Source organism: Amblyomma maculatum, chromosome 1 (genome assembly GCF_055883805.1).
Source record: "Amblyomma maculatum isolate TAMU_Amacu chromosome 1, ASM5588380v1, whole genome shotgun sequence".
In the NCBI taxonomy this organism is placed as follows: Eukaryota; Metazoa; Arthropoda; class Arachnida; order Ixodida; family Ixodidae; genus Amblyomma; species Amblyomma maculatum.
This window is the reverse complement of record NC_139344.1, coordinates 67,956,963-67,971,544: the sequence shown is the minus strand read 5'-3', so window position 1 is coordinate 67,971,544 and position 14,582 is coordinate 67,956,963. Positions and strand designations below refer to the sequence as shown.

At 46.3% G+C, this 14,582-nt stretch overlaps 1 protein-coding gene and 1 long non-coding RNA gene across 9 annotated transcripts in view; one reads left to right on the top strand and one right to left on the bottom strand.

Moving 5' to 3' along the window:
• LOC146202722 (uncharacterized) overlaps positions 1-14,582 on the top strand; it is a 49,995-nt gene that overhangs the window by 20,677 nt on the left and 14,736 nt on the right. For 4 of the 5 annotated variants that reach the window (XM_084588273.1, XM_084588274.1, XM_084588275.1 and 1 more), the window contains 6 exons: positions 6,585-6,662; positions 7,210-7,477; positions 8,527-8,772; positions 10,397-10,515; positions 11,352-11,424; positions 13,143-13,344. In XM_084588273.1, the coding sequence (XP_084444399.1) occupies positions 6,585-6,662; positions 7,210-7,477; positions 8,527-8,772; positions 10,397-10,515; positions 11,352-11,424; positions 13,143-13,344 (986 nt within the window). The remainder of the gene's footprint in view (positions 1-6,584; positions 6,663-7,209; positions 7,478-8,526; positions 8,773-10,396; positions 10,516-11,351; positions 11,425-13,142; positions 13,345-14,582) is intronic. The other variant, XM_084588276.1, reaches the window with a different exon arrangement.
• LOC146202721 (uncharacterized) overlaps positions 8,918-14,582 on the bottom strand; it is a 54,042-nt gene continuing 48,377 nt past the window's right edge. For 2 of the 4 annotated variants that reach the window (XR_014703735.1, XR_014703736.1), the window contains exons 2-3: positions 12,005-12,387; positions 11,689-11,911 (exon numbers count right to left, since the gene is read on the bottom strand). This is a non-coding gene — a long non-coding RNA (uncharacterized LOC146202721). Of the gene's footprint in view, positions 9,112-9,235; positions 9,481-11,688; positions 11,912-12,004; positions 12,388-14,582 lie in introns of those variants that run through there. The other 2 variants (XR_014703734.1, XR_014703737.1) reach the window with 2 other exon arrangements.

The following is a 14,582-nucleotide window of genomic DNA, read 5'->3' as shown; positions in this document are numbered from 1 at the left end:
TTCTGCAGCTCCGTTGGACGCTGCGTGATAAGAGGAGGGTACGAAGGTGCCTTACGCCATCGGTGCTCAGAAAGTCAGCGAACTCGGTCGAGGTAAACTGGGGCAAGTTGTCACTCACCAATACATCAGGGAAGTCGTAAGCGGCAAAAGCACCCCTAAGTTTCTCAATGGTTTTTCCTGCCGAGGTTGACAACATTGGCCACACTTCAATCCGCTTTGGGAATGAGTCTACGAGTATGAGGTACACAGTCTTTTCTTTCTGTGCAAAGTCCACATGCAAGCGTGACCAACAGTGCTTTGGGTATAGCCATGGGTGAAGAGGAACCGGCCGGGAGGCGGGCTGAACTGCATGGCAGATTTTGCATCTCTGCATGTACTGTTCAATTGCCGTATCTATCCCGGGCCACCAGACAAAACTTCTCGCGAGCATTTTCATGCGACTGGCACCCGGGTGCTCCTCGTGTAGCATAGTCAGCACGCATTTCCTCAGCTGTTTGGGATTACAACTCTCACACCCTACGGCACGCAGCCCTATTCCAGCGATAACTCGTCATGGTGAAGATAGTATGCTTTTGAAATCATCTGCATGCTGTCTAGGCTGCCCATTCAATGTGAAGTCGGCCACCCGGCTAAGTGTTCTTCGCTTTGAGGCCCTTGAAATCTCTTCAGCTGTGAGTGGAAGGCAGTGAAATACTGACAGGCATTCGGATGCCTCTTCTTTCGTGGTACCGGCCGGGGCAACCTTGGCAACGCATCTGCCACTTCTGTATCCTTTCCCTTCTTAAACCTCAGCTTGTGCGTATAAGCTGCATTAGAGCCCAGTGCTGCATATGTGCAGCTGCCAGAGTGTGAATGCGTCTATCGTGCCCTAAGGTACCAAACATTGGCTGGCGATCTGTGTATACGGTGAATTCTTGGCTGTACAGTTATCTGTGAAATTTCTTTAGTCCAAAATTTAAGGCCAAAGCCTCACGCTCACACTGGGCATACTTTTTCTCTTCTTCTGTAAGCGTACGCGACGCAAATGCGATTGGCTTCTCGTCACCCTCAGCTGCCCCGCGAAAGATAACTTCTCCTAAGCCATATGATGATGCTTCGCAAAGCATTGTGAGCGGTTTTTTGACATCATAAAATGCCAGCACCTTGCTGCTGCTCAACAGTGTTTTCGTCTCCTTAAGCACTTCGCTGCATTCTTTCGTCAATGACCATTTCTTATCTTTCTTGAAAAACGATAAAGCAGCTCTGCTACAGTTGAGGCGTTCTTCAGAAATTTGGAATAAAAATCCCACATGCCCAAATACTTTAAGCTCTGTGACGGTGGTCGGCTCCGGTGCTTCCAGGATGGCATTTTTCTTTGCTTCCATAGGGTAAACCTTCTTCAGCTACCCTGTGACTCAAGTACATGACTGACTTCTGAAAGAAGTGGCATTTAGCCAGACTGAGTGTGATATTATATTCATTCACGCGCTGTAAGACACGCTCCAGTGTCTTTTGGCAGTCTGCTATATCTTACCCAGTCACGATCACGAAAGCAGTGTACATATCCTCGGGTCTGGGTAGTGGGTAATGATCTGTTTTCAATGAGGGGTTTACGGTTATCTTATAGTCCCCATATAACCTGACACTGCCATCTTCTTTTAAGACTAACGGTGTGGCCCAGTCGCTGCGCATTACTGGCTGCAGCATGCCTGTTTCGACTTGCTCCAACAGTTTTTGCTCAACCCTTTTCTGAAATGCAAAAGGTACAGGTCTAGCGCGGCAGAATACAGGAACTGTACCAGGTTTCAGTACAATTTTTGCTTGGAACTTCTGTATTGTTCCAATTTCTCACAGAACACTGAAGGGTACTTCCGTTTGAGAACTGTCTTCGAGTGCCACCTGTCCAATTTCCAGCCAGTCAAGTTTGAGACGTTCCAGCCAATTTCGGCCAAATAGCGCTGGTAACCTCTTTCTGTTGTCCTTAACAACGACATTTAGCGCCATGCTCTGACCCTTGTACTGAACAGCCATGTCACACTGCTCTTTAAGTTGTATTTGTTCCCCAGTACAAGTGCGAAGCGACATTTTGCATAGTTCGCATTTTGCGTGCAAAAAGTGGGACTGGTACACTTGCTCTGGAATGATTGTGACGGCTGTTTCCGTGTCAACTTGCATATTGAGGGCATGCCCCTCAGTGTTAACGCCCACTTCGTAACGTGATCGGGTTGAGTTAATCAAATGATACAGTTTATGCTCAGAGTCTTTATCGGAATATTCAACAAGTGCGTGCTTTTAGATTTTGCCCTAACACTCTGGCACATTTTTTTTCAAGTTGCCTACTTCTGAACACTCATGACATGCTCCCCTGCCGCACCTATCACACTTCTCGCTCTTGCGACCTTGTCTTCTCTTGGGCTTAGCTTGCCTCGGCTCAGGATGCTGTTGACCTTTCACTACATGCACTGATGCTCGTGTTCTCTTGACCGCATCTGCATACTGTCTCGCACCGCTAGCTTTCTGTCAAGGGCGATTTGGCATGCGCTTTGAAATGTCAAGTCTTGCTCCATTTCCCGCCGAGTCTCCTCACGCCGAGTCTCCTCACGTATGCCGGCAGCCAGCCTGTCTCGGAGGGCATCTTGTAAGAAGTCGCCGTAGTCGCACTTCCTGGCTAAGTGTTCAACTACTGTCACGAAGACTGAGAGACGCTTTTCGTTGGCTATCTCATTTGCCATTAAAAAAAATGCTCAAAGCGCCGATATCTTCCTCACTGACGGCATCTTTGAAGAAACACAGAAGTTCATTACTCATCTGTTTTCTCCCGAGACTGCTGTTGGCATTCCTTGTGGCTGCTTTGAGCGATGCTGTCCTCTGAAACGCTGAACGAAGGTCAAGGCGATGCTTGTATCTGTGAGCGTCAACAAGCTGTGGTGTATTATGAAGGGGGACGGTCTTCCACCCCGCTGCCACTCCGCGAGTGCAGCGTCCTCGCTAGCGACCCGCAAAGGGAACAAAAGGCCAAGGAAGGGTACGACACAATGTTAATACTCCAATGCCATTTATTGCACTTGCAAATAATGCAGAGCATGCCGGCTAGCTATACATCAACAAGGTTTTCCTTGGAAGGGCAAGGCAATGTAAGAAGGACTTCTGACTTACCGGCTGGGGAATGGGGGTGCGACTTTGGCGGCGGACATTTGCACGCGCTGTGAATGTGGCGGCCTGGATCTACCGTGCGCGCCGCATTCTTCGAACAAAGCCATACCACGGCGGTTGCCGCGGGAAGCGGCGAGAGCGTGCGGTATTTACTGGTCACTTCGTCGTTGGGAACCAGAAGACGAGCGGTCGTGTACGACGGGTTCTTCCATGTGCGCTGCATACTCTGTGCCTACTATTCCCTGGCATTCGCCGCAAGAGGCGGAGAGAGAAGACCGCTCGCATTACCGGCTAGATCCGGAAGCTCTGTCGTCTTCTCGCAGGAACCCGCATAGACGTCTTGGTGACGCAACTATCGCCAGTCTCCTTCCTCCAAGGCAAGGTATTTACCTCCTCTCCCAGCCGGCGCTGCCAAGGCGCTCGCTGTGGTGGTGGTGATCGGCTGCGGCGGAGAGGGAAACAACTGGTTTTCCACAAGGCGGTAGTCGTACCTCGAGAGCACGTACTACTTTGTTCTTTTTTCCTGTAACGCTGAACGAAGGCACCGCTCGGTTACTCGCTCAACCAGCCGTCCGCTTGTCCCATCCTCGTCAACAGCAAGTCATGCAAGGGAGTAAACTGCTTTATGCAGTGCAGGCATCCATATATGCTCATGTGTGACGTCACATTAGTTGGACGTAGCGACGCAGCATTTTAGCCAACAAGCTGCATTATCACATAATCAGCCTGGAGCCCTCCACAATGGCACCTCTCATATTTAATCATTAAACCCTATAATATTTTAGTGCTTTCTATTCCAAGCTTATTTGTAAATATGGTTAGATTTGGTGAAGTATGTAGGCATGCATAGGTTTGTTGGCGTGTGTTGGACAAACTGCAATTCAGTGCAGTGTATGAGCAGTGTGTTGATGAAAAAAAGGGATGACATGCTGGATTTCAGGCTTTATACTATTGCTCGTATTCCTGAACACCAAGGCATTTATGGAGTTTTGGTGTAGGTAGGAAGGGGCGTGCAAATATTGGAATTTTCGAATACAGTTAAACCCCTTTATAAGGGACATGCACTGGGAAACATTTTTTGTCTCTTATATAAGAGGTCCCTTATAAGCAGGGTACCACGTTTACACTTTTTAACAAGACCTTATTTCGGTGCAGACATCTTGCGGCTAAAATACGCAAAAGAGAACGATACATCCTGTCGCAAAAGCGTTATTATAGCTTTCATTTAAATATTGCATTTGCTTGGTGGACCACCACACTGACTACACCTTGCAACTTTCTTACATTTATTTACTGCTGAAATAGTTGTAAATCATCTGCTTCATGGCTGCATTGATGCTGTTCAACACAGCTTGAAACTCGGGCCAAGAGCCTCATGGCCGATTTGCAAACTATGTTTGCAGCGATTGCAAAGTGCGATCGTGATGTGACTTGGCACCGCAACTAGTGATTCGTAACTAAGTTATGTGTCTGGTAGCACTACAAGAATTCAAGTAAAAAAAAAAGCCACAAAATCGTAAAACTAATTAGCTTACCACCAAGGTTTTACAAGCAGCCAAAGCTATAAAACATCCAAAGCTAAGGGTAACAACAGTGGCTGCGAGTGTCGCAATTGAGATGAAAAATAAATGAAAAGCAAACGAGGCATTTGGAGTTGAAACTGGTTGAACAGCAAGCCGAGCAGTTTGTCCTCACCAGAGCAGAACCACTTGTGTTTTTATGTCATTTGTTTTGATCTTGGCTTAGCTATGTCTCGCTTTCTAGATACAATGACTTGTTTATGTCAGTGCCATCAGCTGAGCACTTTCTTTGCATTTACTAGATAGATTTGTCACTCATACTGAAATGCAACATAATAGACAATTTTCGCTATATTCTTCAGACTAGTGGACACAACACCTATGATAATTCATGATACGAAGCTCTACAAATTGGAGAACCCAACGCGCACTCCCAATGCTAGCATATGCAGTCGCACTTATGCTCTTCGTGGCAAGCCTGAAGAGCTTCTTTATGTTGCATTCCCACTGCAGGGGCTTCTTTTAGTCATTTCATAGCTGACTGACCTGTTCTTTGTTTTCTGAAGTTATAATTAATAATAACGGCACAGGTGTGTCTCTCTTTTATTTTCACCGTAGCAGCTACTGAACCTGGTGATGGATGGTGCCGCATATATTGTTAAAATGTCTGTTATAAGCGAGACTGAAAACCAAACTTTAAGGCTAATTTGTCCTTTATAGCCAGTTGTCTTCTACATCCAATGTCTGTTACAAAGGAGGTCCAATTAATGAAACTCATAGGGTGGCCAACCATTTGGGTGAATGGTGTCTCTTATAGCCGATTGTCTGTTACATCCATGTCTCTTATAACGGGGTTCAGCTGTACGAATTGAGTACAGATATGGGGGAAAAAAATTCCTTCGATCATCGAATCGAATATCTGATGAACGAAAATTAATATCTGATGAATGAAAATAGCAAACATTGCTTGTCTTCTTTATATCATAGTTCACATTAGTATTCACAAATAAAGTTAAACTAGATTTGCACAGAAGCATATGGCGTACTGAAAAATCCTGCATACGCGTTTTACAGGATTTGTTATTGTTTCTTTTAGTATGGACAAGCATGAAACCGGGTGAAGCTTTCATATTGCTGCTGGATACAGTGAACTCTCGTTACTTCCTCCAAGGGACCAGGAATAATGCCTTAATTAACCGAAATGTCAAATTATCGAATGGGTCTAAAAAAGAACAGCTGAAAGCCATTTGCAAAACTAACTTTGTGTGATGAATGGTTTTTGCGCTTGAGGTGAAATTTCAGTGAGAATGACGTTTTTTCCTGGTTTTATCGAGTGCTTTGTTTTGCATGCATTTTTTGGGAGGCCTTCGTAAGGTCCCTCTTCACAAAACTGCACTGTCACATTTTGAGGATGCATAGCTGCACAGTCAACGCGGTCAGGTATTGCAGTAAGGCTTCGTACTGTTGAGTGAAACAGTGTGGTAATTCGAAGATTACGAGTATCAGTTTTTTTACTACAAATATGAATCGAACAACAAACATATTTGATTGGTATTTGAAGTATTCAATATTCGTAAGGTTCAAGCTCCGAGAATAGGTTGTGGCTGTTTATTGAATAGGTTGATTTTTTATGCAGTGGCTCATTATTGATGTAAAATTACATAGCGTGGAATATCTGTACACGTTAAGGGAACTTTATCCTTTGTTCTCGGTGTGTGCCTTGCGAACATTGAAAAATTTGCTGTTCAGAATGGCATTGCAATGTTCAAGGACTACTCGCACGTAATGTCGTAAACAGCACAGTGGGGCGTCAAGCCTAGTTTTTCCAATACAGGCCAGAAAGTGGGTTATAAAGATGAGTTCTTGTTCTTAGTGCTTCGTTGCTTGCTGAAGTGCCTGGAGTTGTGTTAAAAGGCACAGTCTTTCTTGCAGTGTGCGAGGTGTACCAGCAGTAGATCAGGAGCCAGAGTTTCCGGCTCTAACCGATGCGGATGTGGCTGATATTATCAGGTAAGACTGGATACTCTGCTCAATCGGCTTGTCTTTTCATCGCAGGGACCTTGACAAGGTTAGTCATGTTCTGTGGCTTCTGTTGACTGCAGTTCAAAATGTGGCCATCCTCTTTTACCTGCTAATGCGTTCTGGGAAGGAACAAAGAAACAACCAAAAGAAATAAGCAAGCATGGAGGGTGCATGGGCTAAAGGCATCCACTATGCGTTTCACAAGTCCCTTCTGCAACTGCATGAACTCCGCCATGTCTCTACTGGGGAGCTTGCAAGTTTTGTGACTGGCAACAGTGGTAGCATATAGAGTTGCATGAATTGAAGCTGTAACAGGGGTCATGTATTGCAGTGTCTTCATGTAGATTTGCTCATTGTATGTTGTTTTGACCAATGGACGTTGCAAACTGCCGATCGCTCATTTATAGAGTCTTTAGGTGTGAGCACACGGCAGCTATGTCACTCAAATACGAGTTGGCATGGGCTTGCTGTGTAGTATACGAGCGCATTACAAGTACGCAGCCTGACCGTATGCGGTTTCATATTGCTGCTGCAGGCGGCTGCGGGACTTCCTGAAGGAAACTGGGCCGTCCCAGGAGGACGACTTGTTGAAGGTCCTAAGCCCCCAAGAGGCGCGGCAGGTGCTGTCAGAATACAACACGCTGACCAACTTTGTGGACCGGCATCCAGGCTTCCGGCAACTGCACGAGGAACTCCTCTCCTTCCTTTACTACCAGGACCCCGAGGACGACGAAGATGACTACTCCACCCCCACTGTTGCCCCAGGGGGCGCTTACAGCGGGCTAAAATCATCTGCCTGCAAGGTGTGTGTGCATGTGTTCTTGCTGGGTCTGGGTGATGGAGTTGTCAGGATGTCATAAATTAGTGCTAAGTGATAGGCACATGAGGACCTTGGTTCGAAAAGTCTTTTTGCCCACGTAGAAACAGATTTTGCAAAAAAAGTCTGTGCAGAACCTGCAGCCGACTTAGTATGACAGAACTTGTTCAGTTTCTGTTCAGTTTGGGACACACTGTGATTGGTTGGAAGCAGACAACACAGTAGTGACTATGCACTAATCACTACGAGGTAGTGGCTAGGGTGGAGCTAAGCTTTTGGCTGTGTCATTTTTACGTCATTTTCTTGTCGGTAATCTTGCATCTAAACAGAATTACATGCATTTTAGAACATCATTTTCAACTTTTGTCCATCCTCCCATCCACACTACCGGGAAATGGCTGTCAACTTGGCCGTATAAATTCAATAAAGAGGCCACATTTACTGGACTAACGCTAAATTTCTCAGGAAGGTTCTTGTAACCAAAGCAAAATACCGAACCTGTAACTGAAACTGGATTAATTTTGGCAGGGAGGTATTAATCCGCAGAAATAACTGTGACAGATACGTACACGTGGCTACGAGACGTGACATGGCATGGAAATCAAATGTTGCCCTTATGCAAGGGCCACACCCTCAATTTGGTGGCTGGTAATTAGAAAAAGATAGTGTCACACATACACACACAAAAAAAAAGTTGTTTCATGTGCGCATAATTTCTTCTGCGTAATGTGATGCACCACCTTGCAGCAGTGGTTAGAGTGCTCAACTGCTGTGCCCTGGATGTGGAATCGAATCCTGGCCATGGTGGCCGCTTTTCGATGGAGGCGAGGCACCCATTTCTGTGCGATGTCAGTGCACGTTAAAGAACGCCAGATAGTCGAAATTTCTGGAGCCCGCTACTATGGCGAGCCTCTCATAACCCGAGTCATTTTGGGATGTTGACACTCCTAAACCAAACCAAACTATTATTGTAGTGGTTGGGGGGCTTCATAGTTCGGGTGCAGTCTGACGGTAGTGCACTGGTGTGCCGGGAAGATTGACCAGGAGCCGGAGCAGCCCGCAGTGGCAGGTGATGGCGGACCCCGTGGTGCGCGTGCCAGCTCGTGCAGCAGCACCTCGTACGAGTCTGCTGTGGAGGATGACGTCGAGGCAAAGGGGGTCAGTCTCAAAGATGGCTGCAGCCAGACACCATCCCGACCTCGCTGCCTGTCGCGAGCCATGCAGGCCGTGCAGCTGACATGCGATGCCGCGGCCCAGACCCATATTTGGGACTCTGCCCAGGTAACTGGATCAGTGCAGCGAAAGTGTGCTCATATTAATATTGTGCAGCGAGGCTTTTCTGTAGCCTAGATGAGCTTTCATCCGGACAAGTGCAATGTGCTTGAGCTTATTCCAGTTGGCATAGCATATTGGTTTGTATCCTGGCTTATGTTTCAGACATTTAAAAGCGTTAAATTTTGACCTGAGGCTAATTTTCAGTGGCTGAGTTTCCTCAAGCATGAAACTTGCAACCAAAGCAAAGTAATGAACTTGTAACAAAAACTGGTTTAATTTTGGTGGGGAGGTATCGATTCATGCCTTTTGGATTTCAAGGTGGTCATGTGGTCACGTTAGTAGAATCTGAAAAAAAAAAAAGGTGGATGTGCTGAGTTTACTAATCGAATGGGCGGACACGCATTACATTTACAAGCTTTTATAAGAGAATGTGCAGGATAAATTTGATAACGTTATGAGCACACAATACCTTGCGAGATGGTGTGCAATTGCTTTTGTCGCTTCGATGTCGGTGCCTCCGCCACACACTTCTTGACCATGGATGGGCTGGAGAGGTGTGAAGAGTGTGCGAACTGGTATCTCTGGTCTGGCTCTGCCTTGTCTAAGCGCCGAGGGAGTGGCATCCATGGCTGCATTGCAGTGAAGCCCTTCTCTGCAGGTGCACGCTTCGGCGGTTCACAAGTCTTTTTCTGCTGCAAGTTTGGGGCTGGAGCGCTGTGGCATGTCAAGCCAGGGATGAGCATAACTTTTTGAGGCTCCACTGGGTCATTGCTTCATTGGTTTGCGGCAAAACTGGGATTGGCCATTGTTATGCACACCTCAAATTCTCGTATTAATCGGGGTGGCCCAGGCTACCGCTCTAGAATCTTTGGTAAAATTTACATACGAGACTGCAGAAGTTCTTCGAATTGTTCAGAATTTCGAATTATTGAGGTTCTGCTTGCGCATATTCAGGGTTAATTTATAGCCACACTTTCTCTCTGAAATACTATGGCTACTGATCCTACTATGCTACTGTGGCAGCATTGTTGTATGTGAAGTGAACAGGCATGCCAAGCACACGCACCCATGTGGGCTCTTAAATATGAAAGCATTTACCCACAACTTTACACGGCCAGAAATCACCAAAAAGGCAGCCTGAAAAAGCGGTACAAAGTTGAATTCAACTGCCTCTTTGGCAGCAGTTTAAGCGCTTCCCTCTAAGCTTAATGGTGCAGAAAAGATATTTCGGGCCTTAAGACTTTGGATGTTTACCATACTCTCTGGGGACACAAGAGCTAAATGTGATGAACATAATTTTCTTATCTGCTTTTTTTTTTTTCCTTGCAAAAACAAAGTGTTCAGGGTCCTGACACGCAGGTGTCGAAACATGTGACTGACTTGTACCACAAATTCCTCATTCATGGAAAGAAGCATCTCGTGGCAATGCGGGACTGTACACTGTGCCTACACGGCCTCGATTACCAGAATGCATTTCACTGGCTGTGGCATAGTGCAACTGTCGGTGAAATATCTGTTAGTATATTGTCATCCAAAGCTGTTCAGTTAGTGAAAATTCTCCTCTGGTATCCTTCAATAACTTTTTTTAGTCACTGACTGGGTTCTTTTGCAATCATTTCTTCTCGTGCAGCTTGCCCTGATGGAACTGACACTGAAGGAGAGAAACGATCTGAAACTGACGCTGAAGGAGAAGAACGATAAAATCTTTGAGCTCCAAGAAAGACTGGTGGCTCAGCAGGAAGATCATGTGTGAGTGTCCATTCAGCGTGCTGAATAGTTCCATTGCAATTTTCCCACCTTTGCTTGAATAGTATGGTGTTGTTTTCACTACCAAAACCCTTCAGTGTAATACCAGTAGTAGTTTAGTGTAGTAGCTTTCATAGCTTAATGAAAGTGGTATAAAATGCCACCTAAACAGATGCCACTGTGATCTTTTCGTACGAATTTCCCTCAAACTCTTCCAGCTATAATACCCGCCGTGTTGGCACAGTGGTTAAGGACTGCTGTGTCCAAGGATGCGATATCGAATCTCGACCGTGGCAACTTCTTTTCGATGGAGGCGAAAAGCAACGCACCCGTGTGCTGTGTGATGTCGGTGCACGTTTAGGAACCCCGGATGGTCAAAATTTCTGGAGCCCTGCACTGTGGCGTCTCCCATAGCCTGAGTGGCTTTGGGGCAATAAACACCATAAATCAAACCGAACCATCAAGCTGTAGTAGTAATAATAGTAGTAATAGAAGACATTTATTTGGCCATAAATTATTAATTATTGGCCAAGAATGTTGATAGCCTGGACAACTAATCGAATGATGGGTCGAGGAGTGGATATAGGAGTGGGCTCGAAAAGTGAACTGCTAAAGAAACGTAAAGATATGCTGAAAAGTTTGGTTAGTAAACATACGCTAAACTGTTTTGTTTGATACTTTCGCAGTATGTATTTAGCATGAAAGTGATATCAGTCACTGCGGCAACATAAGAAGCTTCTGGTTGTCCGAAAATGTTCATTAACCACCGGTGGGACACGGCAAAGAGTTTGGCTTGGCTTCCAGGGCGTCACTGATGGATATTTTTTTTTCCTTTGCAGCCGCGAGATGAAGCAGCTGATTAAGAAGCTGAGAAACAAGCCACTAGTAACACAGTCACCACTACAAAATGAGGTCAGTCTTGTTTCTTCCCTCTTCCATTCTAATCTTTTTGTCATCTTGGGAGTAGGCAATCTGCTTGTCATCTGATCTGCTAGGCTTCCTTTAACTAAGTCATTTGCTGGCTCTGGTGCTTATGTTTAAAATGTAGCTTACTAATCTGAGGTCATATAGTGTGCATGTTCTCACAGGGCTCGGGCACCCCTCTCATAGCCGAGAGCCACACCGCTAGCTCGGGCCACAGTCATGGCCGTGAAGAACGACACACCGAGGCACAGCCAGTGGGCCAAGCCGTTTATTGGGAGTGCCCAGTTTCCATCCTCGGTCACAGCAGCATCCGTGCACTCCGGTGATGCGGCGTCGTCTCTCTGGTGCAGATGCTGTCCGCCTAGATGAGAGGGGAAGGAGGGGCCACCCAGCGTGCTACGCCAGTTCTCTCACTCCGGCCCTCTCCACAACAGCCCTGAGGGAAGCAGGCTAGGAGGGATAAGATGAGGGGTCCCTGTGAAGGAGAGACAGAGGGTGTACGCTGCTTTCTGCGGGCGAGGGGAGTGTGGAATTCCCACACCCTTCCTCCCTTAATCGTGACCTCTACCTGGGCGCCATTTTCCCCTTTGAAGCTGCACGGCTGATCCCTCAGCAGACCCATGTCGCAGGACACGAGTTGGGACTCGGGTTGGTAAGCTCTGCCTCTGGCGCCGCGGCCAAAGTGAGGACAGCCACCCTCACGTTGGGCTGGCTCCGCGTGCAGGCCGCACATCTAACTTGTTCTGCTGAAATCCCCGCCGCCGCTGTCACGAGGGAAGACAAGGGAGCAAAGTACCCTGGCCCACCACCTGTTGGGCTGCCGGTATGCCCACAGTGCGCTGCTTGCCCCACGGTCACGCCGACTCCGCGCAGATCGTAAATCAGGGCAGTAGGCTCGTCCCTCCATGCACCAGGCACCTTGCAGAGCTCATGTACAGGAATCACGCCAACCTGCATATTTACACGGGCCGAGTTCTTCTCCAGCCAGGGTTGAACTGGCATGCTCCAAATTTCAGATGGCGGGAGGAGAGGTCAGAGTGCACTGGCATCTCCTCGGCCGCCCCGTTCGAGAGTTTCGTTCGAGCTCGAACGCAAGCTGCTGCAGCCACGGGGCGCACTGTCTAAACATCGCCATCGCCGGCCGAACGCAAACGATGTGGCCCATACGTGCGCCCGGAGTGCCGGTGTTGTAAATAAGGCCAGTTGGCGGGCTCTGCACAGGCTTCACGTGACGAAACGTCGACGGCTTGTAAGTCGACACGTGCCAGATAACTTCACGTGAGACCTCTCGTGCCCTTGCGGTTGACATTCGGCTACTTCGCCTACCTTTTTTGGGTAGTATTGCTTGCCGCCAGCAGTGCAGGGAGTCGTGTTTTCCGCTAGAGGACAGCCAGGGGTCGACCTCGACTACTGTTTTCTTTCCCAACTCAGCAAATACTGTACACAGAAAACTAGTATTTGCTGCAATTTTGCGTTAGTCCCTGTTGTAAAAACATATTTTGAAATTTTTTCGTTTTATTTGTATCAATAAACTGATGTTTTGCAGATAGCTTTTTTTTCATCACTTCTTCAATAAATATGTTGGTTGTCACTAATACTTTTGTGAAGAGGAATTTCCTCTATAATTTGATACTAAGCAAGTTTTGTTAAAGAAAAAAAAAATGTTAATGACACCACCCTAAAACCATCATTTTTTCCGCGGACAGGAAAGTTTTAAGGAGGCGGAACACTTTGGAAATGTGGGGGAAGGCCAGTGCCAGCTGTCACCCGCTCGGCCGCCACCCTCATCGCCGCTGCTGTGTCGGAAATCTCCGTCAGTTCATGCTGAACCTGAAGATGTGAAACAGCACGCTGTGTCTGTCTGGCCGAAGCTGAAGCCACGCTCGGCTAGCATGATTGGGAGGCCAGGTGGGCTCCAGTCTCTATTGTGACAGTATTGTGACGTGGCATTCAGGTTTCCGTCTAGCTTCAAAATAAACATGAACGTAGCTGCCTTGGGAAGGTTGTAAAAATCTGCTTGCCCACAGGGTGTAAATTTTAGAGTTGCACGGATACTGAAATTTTCTAATACAAATATAGGAAATAAAATATTGCCTTCGAATGTCTAATCCAATATCAAATGTCTGATCAGCGAAAAGAAATAGAACATCGAAGAAAAACAAGACAAACTTTGTTTGCTAATTTCAGAATTCGCATGGTATTTGCAAATAAAATTAAATTAGAATTGCGTGGAAGTGTATACCCTGCTGAAGAAATTGAGTATAAATTTTATACAACATCCTGTATACCAGTTTTTTGTACAGGAAGGACACACATGAAACTTGGTACAGCAGATATCTCTCTGCTGGGTACTGTAAGTAATGGACCCCTTGCAAAAATCGTTTCCCACGCTGCTTCTTTCACCAAACATGGCGTCACTGGCCGCCAGAAAAACGGCGATATAGACCTGAAATCGCATGTTGCTTCTACACAGATGCATGTAGTGGTAATAGAGCAATTATGCGAATATGTTCCGATGCATAAATGATATGAATTATGGCCATAATATAATGTTTCAATACATTGCTGTTCCTCCATTAGAGGGGAATGCAGCATAGAGGTGAAGCTGACTTAACATTTATGAAAGCGGTCTATTTGGCCTTCAAGGGTCCAAGCTTTATCTGATGACCAGCTGTATGATGAATGTCTGCATTAAGTAAAAATGTTTTTACCAGTTGAGTTTAGGGCTTAACTTTGCACACACTCTCGGGAAGGTCCATCTTCACAAAACTTCCATCGCGTTTTGAGAAAGCTTCACTGCGCAGCCCACACTATCGAGCACTGCGGTGAAGCACGCAGTGTGAGGAAACTGCGGCCTATTCGGTAATGTTCAAATATTCTAAAGGTATCAGTTTTTCAAATACGAATCAAATAACAAACACATTTTATTCATATTCTAAATTTCGAGTATTTGCACACTCCTAGTATAGTGAAACTTCACTTGAATGAAATTCAAGGCACCTTAGCAAAAGGTTTGTTAAAGTAACTGAAATAAGTGCGTGTAAGCTTGCTTCTATTAGGTCCAAGAAACATCCGGCGTTCAAATCGTATCCCAACCCAATTTCAATTTGTCCCTGCGCTCATTTCGAAGCCAAGAATGCGGTAAC